The 16949-nt window shown below is 35.2% G+C and overlaps 1 protein-coding gene across 1 annotated transcript in view; it reads left to right on the forward strand.

Moving 5' to 3' along the window:
- The window catches only part of Rnf141 (ring finger protein 141), a 27951-nt gene continuing 11002 nt past the window's right edge, over positions 1-16949 (forward strand). The window contains exons 1-4 of the mRNA XM_047516176.1: positions 1-105; positions 8105-8296; positions 11481-11589; positions 15944-16125. Coding sequence (XP_047372132.1) covers positions 8154-8296; positions 11481-11589; positions 15944-16125 — 434 coding nt within the window. The 5' untranslated portion in view covers positions 1-105; positions 8105-8153. The remainder of the gene's footprint in view (positions 106-8104; positions 8297-11480; positions 11590-15943; positions 16126-16949) is intronic.

Genomic DNA, 16949 nt, shown 5'->3' on the forward strand with positions numbered 1-16949 from the left:
CGTCACTGAGGTGCGACGGGGTGGGCCGCCGAGCCGCCGCCTGCTGGTCTGAGCCCGGGGCCGGGGCGGCGTCGCTGCCTTCAGGAGCGCGATGCCTTGAACTGGGTGAGCTCCGCAGCGCTGTCTTCTCGCAGTTCCCCTTCCCAGCCGCTCCACGCCCCTAGAGCTGGAAATAGAAACCCCGACCAGGCCTCCACTGCTGAGCCGGAATTCGGGCAGCTAGGCCCTTTCAGGCCTGGGCTTAGGGCGCGGGCTGGCTTGGGAGGCCTTTCGGTAGACGCTGGGCTCCACCCCGGCGGTTTCCAGTGCCCAGGATGAGGTGACTTGTCCCGCTTTGGGGGTGGTTCTCGGGGCCCGGGAGAGAGGTTTTCCTCCTGAGCCCAGAACCGTTTTTTTGAATATTGCCGCCGGCGCAGTCAGTCGGCCGCCGGATTTAGCTGTTGGTTAAAAGTGCAGGTGCACCGAGGAGGGGCTGAGGCGGAGAGCGGGCGCCGGCACCCCGGTGGCGCGCGGGGCCGCGGGCGCCGGCCGGGGCGACTGGGGCTTTAGCTTAGAAAAGCCCAGTCGTTCTTAGCACACCCTGTTGCCCAAGGCTTTTGATTGTCAAACTAGCTGCTACCTTGAAACCCTTCTGAGAAGAAAAGTTTCCTTGCTAATAATAATTGTAGTGATTACACAGAAGGGAAAGAAACCTTGTGTTAGCTTTTGAAACTATTTCTTCAGTTATTTGTCTCATTTTATAAAATGTCGGGATATAGCCCCAGCTTCTACTTAAATGGGCACTGCCATATTCTGACCCTGCCCTGTTTTACAGCGCCCAGCATTCTTTTCTTTCCTCTGGTGTATTTATGAAGCTGCAGTAATAATGCTTTATAAGTCTTCCATCTTCAGCGCGAAGTTTATCGTTAGCACTCTCCTCTGCCCATTCTTCTGGCTATAAAATTTGGTTAGTTCGTTCAGAATTTTGCCTGGGGCACGAGCTACCAATGAGAGTAGTGCTCTCTATATTGAAGCCACCCCTCTGAGAAGTAGTGCTTTTTGAATTCAGGACTCAAAAATAGAATATTCTTCTTTATGCTGCCTGACCTCAGTTTCTAAATATTTTCCTCCAGGATATGATTGCGTGTTTCAAAAATATGTTAATTCTTTGTCACTCGATTCCTCTTGTTTTTTATCTAAATACACACTTCTCTTTTCCTTCTTTTCCTAAAAAGGCTGTGAGGATCCACAGAGAATTCTTACAAGTGTAGTGTATTTTTCCAAATATGAAAAGTTTTTAGTAAACACATTGATACCATTAGAAATATACTAATTTCCCAAGTCTATTTTATAGATAGTTTTTGTTGTTGTGATGGTGGGGTTTCTTTCTTTCTTTCTTTCTTTCTTTCTTTTTTTTTTTTTTTTTTTTTTTTTCTGATTAAGGTCTTTGAACCTAGACCATAGGAACGACATCAGGGCCCAGAGGAGGAGAGGGAAAGATGAAATACTAGGGACATATATTGACCAAATCATATTGTTGTATTGTATGCATGTAACAAATTCCATTATTATGTATGATTATAGTGCACCAATAAAGTATATGGAAAAATCTTTAATCCCAGAATAGCTATTCCAAACTCTGTAGTGACTTACTGGCCTAATTGTTGCACTATGTATCTGTTATAACTGTGTTAATTTTCTAGCTTGAAAAGTAGTTGATACTTGCTTACAGATGTAGAACTTGAGTAAGCAATGAGTAACATCCTTAGGGAACTAGTTGTAGTACTTAGTACTGAGATTAAAGTTGACTTGAAAATAGGTGATGATATTTCCAGTTATAAGTATCTTTTTGTAGGTGAGTTTGATACAAAATTTGATAGAAAACGAATTTTAGAGAGGTTTTCTAAATGTTTCATTACTTGTCAACTAGTCACCTTGTTGCACTTTCAGTTTTGCTTTAATCGTTTTATGAATGGACTGTGGTTTAAATTTGCAGAGTTTTTGTGGACTTTGGATTTGATTTGGTTTTTGGTGGGGTATTTGTGTGTGTGTGTGCCAATTAGCCATGATGTGGTTGTTATATTTTTATAAGAAATATTTGAACTACAGTAATTCATTTGTTAGAAGAAGAAGTGATCAACTATATGTACCACCCACTAGAGAATGGCATTTTTGGAATCCTTGACAGTCTTATGAGTTTCAAAATAACAGTTCTTTATCTAGAAATATCTTCAAATGTTTTCTGAAAGCACATTTCTATCTTGCTAGAAAAGACTATGTTAAAAGTGACAAAGTAGTTTGAGAGCTGCTAGTTCTTTGAGAAATCTTGACTACTGGTTTGTTTTTTGCTGAATTTTATGCCCGTGGTTTGTAAATTATGTTCCTATGCAATACCACTGTTCCATGATTTAGAGATATTTTGTTAATATCAAATAGTGAATGTTTCCCAACTTATATAAACATCAATGATAAGGTTTTACAGTTTTTCATTCTTTTCTTCCATGTGTCTTTAACTTCCACGTATCTCCAAGTCAATACTACTACTTGACTGAACAAATTAACAGGTCAAAAGAATTACTAAGCAAATAATTAAAAAACAAAAGCAGTCAACAAGATTTACTGCATTCACTTAGAAAACATTATGTACCTATATATTTTATAAAAGAGAGAACATAGGGTGTGGTGGTGCATGCCTGTAATCCCAGCAATCTGGGAGGCTGAGGCAGGAGGATCTCGATTTCAAAGCCAGCCTCAACAGATTAGTGAGGCACCTAGCAATTCAGCAAGACACTGTCTCTAAATAAAATATAGTAAAGGGCTGTGGACATGGCTCAGTGGCTAAGCACTCCTGGGTTCAATCCCTAGTACCAAAAGAGAGAGAGAGAGAGAGAGAGAGAGAGAGGAGAGAGAAAACACATAGCTCTTATCCTGAAGAAGCTTATGGAGGAGAATGGGCAAGTAACTTAACTGCTGATATGTGCTATGATAGAAATGTGTAAAATACCAAAGACAGATGCTGAAAAAGCTGTGACTGGTGACAAAAGGATGATCTCAACAGGTTTTTGTGAACATTTACTCTTGTTTGCAGGTTTATAGTAGTATAAATAACAGTTATATTTTTAGGCTAGTGTTAGACATTAATATTTATCAATATTTTATTGTTTTCAAAATAAACTGTAAATTCTAGGTTCTTCCTCCTGAACCAGGTTGAGAACCACTATTCCAGCTATCTTTGCTAAATACTGTTATTTTTTAATCTAAGGAGTCAGTGATGAGGTTTCCTAGATACCAAGTACAATTATGGAAAAACAAGTTAATATGCTGCCTCAGATTATAAACTTTATCATTCAGAATTAGAACACCAGATTGAAACAATGCAGAAACAAGGGGACACAGTTTCTAACTCAATAAATAAGTAACTAAGGCTTCCTTGTAAACAGATTTTGGTGATCAGTGTAGCAAAATGTGTCACTTAGCATAGGAATTGTTTTGAGTTATAGGCACTTAAAAATTAGACCTTCCTTTTTTTTCCTGAAAGCAGGAGATAAAACCCCAATGTGAAAGTTACTCTCCCTGTACCAGGGGAAAGGAAGACATTCTTAACATAAGACATGGACAATAAAGGCTGAGAGAAATCTATACAACCAAACCTTAAAGTAACAGTTATTTTCTCACTTTTCCACAATTAGCTTCTGTAGCCCAAAATCCTTTGTTTCATCATATTTCAATTTACTACTCTTGTTCCAATGCAGCATCTAAGCTTTTAGCCCTACTTTGTGTCTCTGCTTTTCTTGGGTCTCAGTTTCCAACTGGTTGATTAGAGTATTATTCCTTTTAATTAAGTTGGTACAGGAAATTTAGAAGAAGGTTAAGTTTCATTTGGATTACTCTCAAATATTAGGTTCAAGGTTACTTACTCCACTTCCCACGCAGGGAAAAATCTATTAATCTCCAGATGAACTTCTAATTTTACTTAAATACTTCAAACTTCAGTGAAGAGGCTCACATACATTACCCTTTTCCACTTCTAGATGTAAGACATTCTTACATTTAACTGAAATCTGCCTCTAATTTATTCTTTTTGACCATTTTCTTCTTGTAACTATAATATAAATCTTACTTCTTCTTTCACATGGTAGCTCCTCAAATATTTGAACAAACCAGTCATGTTGCTCTGGGTTACCAAGCCATGCTAGAATAAATCATTTTGTTTCCTTTTTTAGACCTATAACATCTTGAATATGTTCTAATTTATCATCTTAGAGCTGAATGTAGACCTTCATTATGGTCAAACCATTATAGAGCACAATGGGACTAGTAGGCTCCTTGTTCTAGACTTCTGCTTCTAGCAAGAGTTTAAGATTATTTTAGCATCTTTGGAGTCCCTATTATGCTCTTGACTTATTTTGATGAACCTTTTTTTTTTCCTTTTATTTTAACTGCTTCACTTAGGTACATCTTACCTGGGTGTATTTATGCAATTGACTTTTCAAAACATATTCAGGAGTTAACTTTTTGCTGTATTAAACATAATTTTAATTTCAGCAAGTCAGTACCTATTTCAGTCTTGATTCTGTGGATATTATTCCAGTTTTGGTCATCTATAGACCACAATGGATGCAGTCTTGTCTTCAGGTCATCAATAAAAAATGTTAAACAACGCATCTTTTGGTACCAATATCCCTTTCCCTCAGTCTCTCTGCTTTAGTTTTTCTGGCCTTTTAAAAATACGTCAAAGACACCATGGTCCTTCCTATCTCAGGCACGTTCCTTAACTTCAGCCTGGAATGCCCTGCTCTCACCACGTGCCACCCCTCTTCTCTTACTCAGACTGTCCTGAACTCAAATCAAATGTTTTCCCAGGAAGTTCTCTCCTGACACAGGCCTGGGTCAGGTCCTTCTTATATAGACTTTCATAGTACCCTGTACTTGTTTGGCTTAGTATTTCTCATTTTGTAATCATACTTATTTGTGTGAATATTGTTTCTTGCCCACTGTATTGTATGCTCCATGGTGACAAGAACCATGTTTCTTTTGCTCTCTGTCATATCCCTAGAGCATAAGCACCAGGCACATGGTTCTTGTTAAATTTAATTTTTAAAAAGATCATGTCACACAATGGATGCCTAATACTGGTCTGAAATCATTTGTTCCTGATGATGCTTTCACAAGTTTGAATTAGAACAACAACAAAAAAAAATAAAAATAAATAAGGACAATATGTAATTTTAATGTGTATATGTAGTGAATATTAGGGTGAAGTCATTTCACTGTCTTTCTTAGAAAGGACTTCTAGTGTCATATCCTACTGTTCAGGATATAAGTTTTCTTAAATTTTTTCTTTTAATTTTTGAGGTTTTTTTTTTTCTTTATTTTTAGATTATTTAGACTAAGAAGAAGTGTGCAACACCATCATATGTGTTACTAGTCTGTAATACTCAGAAATCACTGATGGTGAATGCTCTAGACACCCATCTTTCTCTTTGGATATAGTTGCAATAAATCTGCTTGTCCTTATTTTAAAATGTAATTTTACCTTCAGAGTTTTTTTTTTTTTTTTTTTTTTGTTTGTTTTTAGTAATCTGAATCTTCCTCAACAACTTCTTTTCATTTCTGTCAATATGTTATTATTGCTGCCAAGTAGTCTCAGATATAAAATAATACTTGTAGAGTTTTTCCTTTTTCAGGACAATTGTACTTTTCCTATATTTAAGGTAACTTAGAGAATAAACCTCAAATATAGTACATTAGAATTTAATACCAAAAGCAAATTTTACATACTTATGACTACATATTTATACTTTAAAATTGTTTTATATTTAAAGCTATACTTTATTTTTCATTTAATGATGAAATAAGTTTCCTGATAAAACTTTTCCTGTGAAATTGTTAGTTTTATCTACTTTATATGATATGGACATTAATTTGTGAAATAAAATGATAGTCTTTAATGGGTAAATAAAATAGAATTTCCTCAGAGGGATCAGATATTTTAAAATTATAATTCATTTTTCATTTCCTACCTTTATGTTTTAAAACTAAGCAAAAGTTACTATTAACTATGTGACTTCCGGCAAATTACTTTAATCTTTCTATTTTTGTTTCCTCAACTGTCCTGTTTCTTCATCCACAAAATGGTTATTCTGGGAATTTAAATAACTAAATCTATGAATACATGTAAATTGTTTAGAAGTATGTGTTATACAATGGAAATGATCAAGTGTGAACTGCTTTTATCATTAATAGTATTTGTATTGAGTAGGAATATCACATGTAGTTATTGAATACATAGACAAATACTAAAATTTAGCTTAATTTTAACCAGATTCTCAGTGCTTGATATTCTGTTCAGTCATTATTTACCAAAGGAAAAGTATCTAGAATAAACACTTCCAACTCTTCTCTAGCCACAATACATACAATTTTATCTTTCAAGATTTTAGAGTATGTGGTTATTATATAAATGTTTTGTGGTTAAATTTTAAAGTCAATTTAACAAATTATTACTGTATATCTTTATACTGTATATTTCTTAGTAGTGATCCAGCCTTTTAACTTAAAAATATTCATAATTAAAAAACAAATTACATAAATTCTAAATTAAAAGTAACTTGCAGAATTAAAGAGCAAAAGAGCTGTCTTTTTTTTCCCCCTAAGCAGAAAATATGAGCTGGTTAAATTATTATTAACATTTCAATTTTATTAAATTTTTCAAACCAAAAAACTTGTTTTTTGTTTGTTTGTTTGTTTTTTTGTGGTACTGGGAACCGAACCCAGGGCCTTGTGCTTGCAAGGCAAGCACTCTATCAACTGAGCTGTATCCCCAGCCCCAAAAAACTTGTTTAATTTTAATGTATTTTAAATTAAAAATAAGTTGTACATTGATAAGTAAAAGATTTTAGCTGATATAATTTTATCATGAGCCATTGTATCATAGTGGTTAAGAATGTGTTTGAGCATTAGAATATAAAAAGGAGAGTTCAAAGTTCACTTCCACCTTGTACAAAGTTCACTTTTACTGTGTACTGTATATTTTACATAACACTTAGATCCATTTCTGTATTCATAAAACAGGAATATGATAGCATCTACCTCAAGAGACGTAAGTGTAAGCCCATGACCCACAAATGATGGAGGCAGGAGACAAACCTTGCTTCAGCAAGCTTTCCTTTATTCTGTAGTAAAGTCAATCAATCAGACACAAGAGGGCCCATTTTCTGGGTATGGAAATGGCCCCAGGGTTGTAGAAGTAGTCTGGGTTTTATAGTTTCATTGGAGACTGCGGGCATGCAGTTTAGACAGAGGCTAGTTGTACAGTTTAAAACTTTAATTTAGGAAGATAGTTGTAAAAAGTCTGAAACTCATTGTCACTGGAAAAGCTCACAACTTGGTGTTCACTGCTTATCTTCCTTCCTCTGGGACCCATTGCTACCTCGAGCTTCACTATTTGCTTTTCTCCTTCCGGGACTCATCTGCAATGGGGAAGGGTAAAAGTCCAGGGCCCAGCATTTCAGTATTGCCTCCTTCCTTCAAGATGCACTGGGGTTGGAAAGGGGTAAATGTTTGCTTTTGGTGGAGATGGTAGGGATGAACCTAGGAAGAGATGAAAGTTTGCCATTTGCCCTCAGGGCCCATTGTTATTGGGAAAGGATGTCCTGGGAGAGGTTTAATTTCCCTCCCTGCTCCTGGCCACACTATCCCTCCCTTTTTCTTGGGGAACTGTCTTGTAGGAATATTATTTTCCATAACCCTTCAGTAAGAAATAAATGATATAATATATAGAAAGCGCTTAGTTTGGAATCTGACATGCGCTTAGCAGTCAGGAAATGTTCTTAGGAAAATTAAATAAGGTTAACAATTTTCCTATTAAATACAATTATTTGACTATACCTGTGTATAAGAATTAGAGGTATATCACCCTCCCAATAAGTGAATCAATTTTCTCTTTTAGCTATGTGATTCTGAAAAAATAGAAATATAAATCTTAACTTTGAAAATATAGTCATTTGAAAAACTGTATTACACTCACATAAGACTACTGAACTCTTCCTAGTTTTCCTTTCTTTATTCAGAGAATGGATATTTTATGTTGTGTGTAAAAGTAACTTTTTTATATATTTGACAGAAACTATGTGAAGCAACACTTTCTGAATTCTAAAAGACATCATTTCATCATGGGACAGCAAATTTCGGATCAGACGCAGTTGGTTATTAACAAGTTACCAGAAAAAGTAGCAAAACATGTCACATTGGTTCGAGAAAGTAGCTCCTTAACTTATGAAGAATTTCTTGGGAGAGTAGCTGAACTAAATGATGTGTAAGGCTTGCTCTTTTTCACTTTATTTTTTTCCCCTTTATGTGTGCCCCATATGTCATAGCTGTGTAAGAAGTAACCAAAGGTATTGATTGGTAAGATTTAATGTTTTCAGCAATAGGTAGCAAGTATTTGTTGACTTTATTATAAAGTAGACTTCCTGTGTAGTTTTTTAAAATAGATAATAGGAACAGAAGAGAAGAACTTAAAATGAAATTTGGAACACAGATCACAGATATATTGAAGCATTTCTAGAATATAATGCAACCAGCATCTCAGTAATTGTATACTAAAAGACTATAAATCAACTTGTTTGAAAGCACTAAATGGGTGCACAACAGAAGGAACTATGTTATTTAACCACTATAAAGAAAGACTAGAATAGTCAGAAGTAACTCTGAAAAGGCTTCTGTACATCAACCCTTTCCACTGGACAGAGAAGGGAGAGTATCCCCTCTGTGTTTGTTTACTAAGCGATGATTTGGCAGAGAAATACATATATAGTGATAGGTAACTTTTATCACTTAGAAATAAAATTTTGTTTATTAGTGTTTTCTAATTATCTTGAAATCCCTACATAACTCTTTTGAATAATTTTTTTTTCTAAGATGGGTTGTAAATGTCTCTACCTTCTTAAAAAGTACCTAAGAGAACTTGGCCTTTTCTTCATGAGTTTATTCTTTTGTTTTTTTTTTTTAATGAATTTTTTTATGTATTTATAAAAAAATTCTTAAAATATACAGGCCTTTTTTGTCCTTGAATGGCCTCAGACCACTATGATTTTTAAATACTGCTTATTTGTTTTCTCCCCTAGTGACAGGTAGGCAGATGTCAGCTCTTTCTATTAAATCTTCCTGTAACAGCACCCACTTCTACCTTTATCTTCAATCCCCCTGGGAGTATAATTAAAACTTATGTAAGATATCTTAAATAATATCTTAAAGATTCTCCCCTTAGTCTCTTCAATTTAGCCAACATTCACTGAGCATGTATTACATACAAAGTATTGTGCTAAGGGTTTGACATTTTAACTGAGGCCTAAATTGATTACCCAAGTATTTATGGCTGATCCAGCTCTCTCTGAGTCTGAAGCTTCTTCCACTCTCCCACATTATCTCTTCTTAAACCAAAAAGGACAAAAAAAAAAAAAAAAAAATTTTCTTAGAGGCCCAGAACCACTTGGTATATAAATTTATAGTAGTATAGTCACTATAAATAGCTCAGGGTTAGATTTATGAATCTACTCCCTAGGCTTTATGTGTTAGATAAGAGACATACCTGATAATCTAGAACACATTAAGAAAGAATGCAGTACTGTCTTTATGGACGTGACTGGAGTTGGCTATTACTAGCCAGTGGTGAAGAATAAAATCTGATAAATTAGTTATTTCAGGAGATGATTCCTTTTAAGACCACTAGATTTCATTCATTTAAAAAAGAAAGAAAGAAAAAGAAACCTTGTATGAATATATACATATATAAGTAAATACATAGAAAATGAACTAGAAGAATATGCACTAAATTATTCCCAGTGCTTGTCTCTGGATCAGGAGATAGTTGGAAAAGGAAACAGTGCAGGAAGATTTTACATTTTACTATGTACATTTGTGTATTTTCTAATGTTTTATGATAAAAATGCACTGTGGGTTTTAAAAACTCTAATATTTAAACTTTTCTAATCATCCAAATGATAGTGTTTAAAGCATTACTGCTGTGACTGTATTCTTAAGGAATAAAATTTAAGATTGAGAATTTAGAAGTATAATACAAGTGCAGTGCTTTTTGTTTGTTGCTTGGTTTCAACTCTTAAGAATGATCAGTTAACACATGCCATCCTTTTAGTCTCAGAATTCATATACACAGACTCAATCTATTCTATACTATTTTGCCTATTAGCCTAAAGATATTGGATAAAATATGTCCTATAAAATCATCCACAAATTTATTGTGTCCTACAGAAGTAATGGTAAAGAATATATTCCTCTTATTTAGCACAGGACACTTCTAACTGTATTTGGTTGTTTTTGTGGGTTTGTTTTGTTCTTTGTTTTTCTGTATTGGGGACTGAACCCAGGGTCTCACACATGCTAGACAAGCACTCTATCACTGAGCTACATCCCCACCCACCCTCTGGATTTGGTTCTTAAAATCAATTTGTGGGACAGGGGGTAGTTCTAGAGATTGAAATGGAGAAAACTGTATGTTATATACATTTATGAATATGTTCAAAATGAACCCACTATTATGTATATCTATAATGCACTATATTATGCATTTAAAAAACCAATTTGTGTGGATTAGAGTTGGGCATTTTACAAGTGCAGTGCTTTCTGACAACTGTAGTTAAACCTATACAGAAGTGTGGCTTGGTAGCTAGGAAACAGAACTAAAAACTGATAGAGCAGAATTATTTTCACTGGCAGACTTTATTTCCTATGTCTAGTTACTTTATTTTTGATGGTCTCATTTTACTTAGCTGTAAGTCACTTAGTTGAATGCTATTCCCTACTGGTGCTCAGAGAGAAATGTTATTAATGATAAATGTTTAATTATGACTTTGAACTGATTTAGATTGGTATTGAAGCATATCAAATTATTCTCTAAATTAATTGTTTTCTTATGTAATGTTTAAGAGGTTCTCAAAATTACTCTGCTGGGAGAGGATAGTAGAGCTATACTTAGTGTCTTAAGGTATTTGTTTTACTTGATCAAGCCCCAAATTGTCTATAAAACCAAACTCTTGAGGAGTTCATGTTGTTGCTTAAACAGGACTCAATGAACAGCAAGATATTTCTCAAAATATATCTCAGTAGTCAATATTTGGATTTTGGATAAGTGAAACTGGCTAAATTTTTTCTTTAGCTACCAAATTTCTTTGACTTATTTTTCCTAAGTATCTTTGTTAGGATTTTAAAGACAATTGTGAAACAGATATGAAAAAATAGACATAAATGTTATTCCATAAATCTCTTAGCTTTAAAAACTTTGAAAACTAAGTTGTATGTTTATGTTCAAAACATTCTCTTATTACTGTGTTTTAAGAATCTAGTTACTACAGTCATGGTTATCATTTGTCTTCATGTGTTTTCTTCATGTTTCCTACTCTGTGTTTCTTGAATCTGACTTTATAGCTGTAGTGTTTTATGCGACTTTTTATAAATTAACAAATATGTTTGTCTTTTTTCAGAACTGCTAAAGTGGCTTCTGGCCAGGAAAAACATCTTCTTTTTGAGGTACAACCTGGATCTGATTCTTCTGCCTTTTGGAAAGTGGTTGTTCGTGTGGTCTGTACCAAGGTGAGACTGATAGAGACTTGTGTTTCTGATCTTCAACTATTTGGGGGGGGGCGGTTATAACCACATTTTATAGTGGAAGTAAATGTTAATAATTTGGTGGTTTTGTAAAGCATCATTTTGATACCGATTGCCTTCCAGCTAACCAGTTGTTTAATTGATGTATTACAGAGATTTTTCTAATCAAAGAAAGTGGTAGTAAACTCTTATCTTTATCTTCCACTTCTTTTTTTGAGTTTCAGCTGTCTGAGTATTCCTGTTGAGCACTAAGACAACACCTTAAAAATTAAAAATATCTTAAGCCCGGTGTGGTGGCACACACCTATAATCCCAGTGACTCAGGAGACTGAGGCAGGAGGATCTTGAGTTCGAAGCCAGCCTCAGCAAAAGCCAAGTGTTAAGCAACTCAGTGAGACCCTGTCTCTAAATAAAATACAAAATAGGACTGGGGATGTGGCTTAGTGGTCAAGTGCCCCTGAGTTCAATCCCTGGTACTCCCCGCCCTGCCAAAATTAACAATATCTTAAAAGAGCATTTCTCTTAGAACCCTGGATTTTGTTCATTTTTAAAAAAATCCATTAGAAAGTTTTGGTTTGACTTGTTTTGATAATTCTTCGTAATGGATTTTTCACCATCAGTGTACTACATTTTAGATAATTGAATATTTCAGCTCAGCTAAAAATGCAGTGGTAGTTTTCACAGTGTGTTGGAAAGCTTCATCCACCAATTAATGGATTAGAATAGGAACTCTTAACTTTCTGAAGCCACAGACATTTGAGTGAAAGGTATGAATTTCATTGGCCCTCTTCGGTCCTAACCTCTATTCTAAAACAAAGATGCAATGAAACTGTCCATTTCCATATCATCTGTAAGTTGGACATTCACTAATGCCTTTAAGGCCATTCCTGACCAACCCATAAAGAACCCCAAGGTTAGAAGATTTTTCTTTGAGTTCCCAGGATCCCAGAGTATTAACACAAATAGTATGTCACATTTTACTTCTCTATTATGTTTCACTTCCAGTTTATTCAAACAAATATTTGAGTACATGTATGCCAGGCACTAGGAATATAGTATGTGACAAGTAAGACAAATTCCATGCCATCAAGGAAACTGTACTTAGAGCTCAGCCCCTCTCTCTCCTGGGCCAGATTACTATAGATTTCATATTAATCTCTACACCTCCAGGTTCTTCTTCTAATTTGTGCTGCTGTGAGGTAAACTTTCTAAAGCACAACTATCATCAACTCATTGCCCTGTTTAAATTCCTCAGTAATTCCTCATTGCCTACAAAATATTCCCAACTCCTTAATGTGGCATTCAAGGCTCTCTGCTGACTCCAAACTACTTTTTCTGCTTTATTCATAAATATCCCCTTTTGCATTCTCCATTCTCACTAATTTAAGCCATTACTTTCCCACCTTAGTTCCTGTGTTTCTTGAGTTGTCATCTGGACTATCCATTCCTTCCTGATGCAGACTAGCTCCAGTGGGACTCATTACTTTAAGACCCACCAGAACCCTCTTCTCAACTCATTGAGCAATAGTAGGTCAAATTCCCTTCATACACATATATTAGCAAGAGGAAAGTGCTTCTCATGACTGGATTAGATTACACAAATCAGTAGTAACTCCTGAGTCACTTCAGAGGGTTATGAAAGCCAAAATAAAATGGGGTTCTGCCAATGATGCAAAGTGGAAATGCTACTTGGATATCAACCAACTGTTTCTGGCACATCTTTTGTTTCTCCTTGTCTAAACTTGATGTCTCTTTAAAGGCCCACCTCAGCTACCATCTTCCAAAAATCTTCCATAAAGACTTCCCTAATAGGAATTCTTTTGCCTCTTATAAATTCCAGAAACACTTTATTTATACTTCATAATTAAATTTAGCATTAAGAATATAATTATTAGGTTCTTGGCTTGAAAATTAGATAGTTAACTCCTAAGGGTAAGAACTAATCTTTATATCCCTTATAGTTGTAATTCAGCACTTTGCACCCTGCAGCTGGGTGTCATGTGACTGTATAGTCTTAGCTACTTAGGAGACTGAGGCAGGAGGATCATTTCAGCCCAGGAGTCTGAGATAAACACAGTGAGAACCCATCACCCAAAAAAAGGAAAGAAAAGAATAAGATTTACATTATGGGAACTCAGCATATGTTGAGTGATCAAAAGTCTTTTTGAAGATCCAGGTGTAATGGCTGTCAAGAAACGTCATGAATTATATGTTTCATCATTCTTAATATTTAGACTAAAATCTTAGAATTATCCTTGACTTTTCTTTTTTCCTCTTATGTTTCAAAGTCTACTCATAAATGTGTCCTGTCAGTTTTCTTTTCAAAATTTATTCAGAACCTAACTAGTTGTTACCATATGCACAGTATTCCCATCCCATTCTTAGTGACCATCACCTTTCACCAGGATTATGCAACTCACCTCCTAACTGGTCTCCCTGCTTTTGCTCTTACTCTGCTCTGTCTATTCTCAGCCCAACAACCAGTCTATTAAACATCACACTTTAAAATATAAAGCAGATCATATTACTTCTTGGCTCAAAGTCTTCCAGTACTTCCCATGCATGTTGAATAAAAGTCAAGTCATTTTGGTCAACAAAGTTATATATATTTTGTCCCTACCTCACCTACCTCTAACCTTATCTTCCACAACTCCTCCTTCTCTCATTCTGTTTCAAACATTCTGGGCTCCCTGTGCTCCTTGCCAGGTATACATCTGCCTAACAGCCTTTACACTTCCAGAAATGATCCCCAAGCTATCCATATATGATTAATTCCTGTACTTTTTCAAATTGTTAAATGTCACCTTCACTTTGAGGTCTTCGCTGCAACCCCTCAACAGTCTTCCTCCCCGTTTTCTCTTCTCCACAACACTGATTTTGTCTGACCTAATCTGTATTCTGCCTGTATCTCCTACCTATCATATAACTTGCATGAAGGCAGGAATTTTTGTTTTATATGCATCTTTAAAACTTAGAGCAGTGTACATAATACCTATGAAGTCTACATCAATAAATGTAATAAATGTAAATCTTATTCTTTTCTTTCTTTTTTTTGGTGATGGATTCTCACTGTGTTTATCTCAGACTCCTGGGCTGAAATGATCCTCCTGTCTCAGTCTCCTAAGTAGCTAAGACTATACAGGCACATGACACTTAGCTGCAGGAGTCCTATGATAGGAATAGTTAGTGTGATACACTTTGCTGTTATGGTTAAGCTTATGAATTATTCCATGATTTCTTATGTACTGTGCAGTTCCAAAGTAAGACTGGCCTACTTTTCATATTACTTCTTGGCTCAAAGTCTTCCAGTACTTCCCATGCATGTTGAATAAAAGTCAAGTCATTTTGGTCAACAAAGTTATATATATTTTGTCCCTACCTCACCTACCTCTAACCTTATCTTCCACAACTCCTCCTTCTCTCATTCTGTTTCAAACATTCTGGGCTCCTTGTGCTCCTTGCCAGGTATACATCTGCCTAACAGCCTTTACACTTCCAGAAATGATCCCCAAGCTATCCATATATGATTAATTCCTGTACTTTTTCAAATTGTTAAATGTCACCTTCACTTTGAGGTCTTCGCTGCAACCCCTCAACAGTCTTCCTCCCCATTTTCTCTTCTCCACAACACTGATTTTGTCTGACCTAATAGCTGTGAAGGCCTTCATAAACTGATAAATTCCTGTCCCTTTTAATTCTGTTTATTGTTCTCCATGTACAGTCTCTTACTACAAAGAACCTTATATATTTGCATCCACATAGATCTTACCTTCCAAAAATTAATCAACTTTCCAGTTATTAAAGATGAATCTACCTTTGAGCTAAAGCTTAAAATACAACAACCTTTGTTAGTTTTTAATGTAATTTTCCTGCCTTAGTTTAGAAGTTTTGGTACAAAATAGAACTTAAAGATATTCAAGAAAGCACTGTTATTTCAGTCATAGTAGAATGGCGTATGTTTGTTGGATTCAAGTAAATCCCTTAATTCTTTAATTAAGAAATTAAAATGAAAGAATTGTGAATACTGATCTCTAAAATTCATTTCTTTGGAAAAGTCACTTAACTGCATCAATTCTTAACAGGATGATAGCCTAATCAATCTTATATAGTAAGATTGTTCAAATGAGATGTATCAAATTAGATACATTTATATATATATATATATATATATATATATATATATATATATATGTATTTTTTGAATCCCCTCAAATTATTCACTTACTAAGACCTGTAAGTAATTTATAAACATTGAAAACCTCTGTTTCCTAGGAAATTTGACTAAATATTTGTGGTTTCCCCCCATATACTTTTTTTTTCTTTTTCTTTGTATTTTTAGATTAACAAAAGCACTGGCATTGTGGAAGCATCACGGATCATGAATTTATACCAGTTTATTCAGCTTTATAAAGACATCACAAGTCAGGCAGCAGGAGTATTGGCTCAGAGCTCCACCTCTGAAGAAGCTGATGAAAACTCATCCTCTGTAACATCATGTCAGGCTAGTCTTTGGATGGGAAGGTATATAGTGCATAATCACTGTGCTTTGTTTTTTTCTAATATGCAAACCACTGAAATCTCATTAATATTTTGGCTGGTGCTCATTCTGACACCTTAAATCTTTTTGTCTCAGTTGGTATTATATCCCAGATCAGTTTTTGGATCACTTTGTCCTTCCTTTCATTTTACAGTGCTAAATTAAAGTGTCTCACACTAGGTATTGTTTCTGTCAACCCAGTCTCCAGAAGTCCACTCTCTATATGCTTACATCTGCTTATAAAGGAGATATTAAGTATTTAGGTTCTTAGATGGTCAAAGCCTTTAAAGGAATTAGGTCCAAGAATTTGGCCAGATCATTCTAGAGAGTGTCTAAGTGAAGGATTAAAATTTTAAATAATGGCAGTCCATTCAGGAATGAACAAGTAGTTGGTGCACATATTGCATATACTGAATTACAAGAAGGAAATGAAGTCAGCCAGAGTTTTCTGTGATGGTTCTTGTTTACTCAGGCCTAATATATTATTGTTCTATCTGAAGTTTCTTTTCCTTCTCTGTTACGCTTTTGGCCTGTGAAAGCTCCCACCTGTTGTCTTTTGACAATCATGACCATAATTTAAATACCTCATTGGAAAAAGAGCTGTGTGAATCCAGACATGTTGACATCCTGTCTTCTTGTCATACTGGGTAGACAGCAGAAATCTGTATTGACGGTGTCCTTTTCCTAAAGTTAGGAATGTGTTTAATAAGAATTTCTCTTTTATTGTTTTATTTGCACTTGCATTTTCTTGTCCATCCTTAACCAACTGGTTTCCAAATGCTACATTGTAGTTGAATTTTCCATTTAT

The sequence above is a fragment of the Sciurus carolinensis genome, chromosome 11, assembly GCF_902686445.1.
Source record: "Sciurus carolinensis chromosome 11, mSciCar1.2, whole genome shotgun sequence".
In the NCBI taxonomy this organism is placed as follows: Eukaryota; Metazoa; Chordata; class Mammalia; order Rodentia; family Sciuridae; genus Sciurus; species Sciurus carolinensis.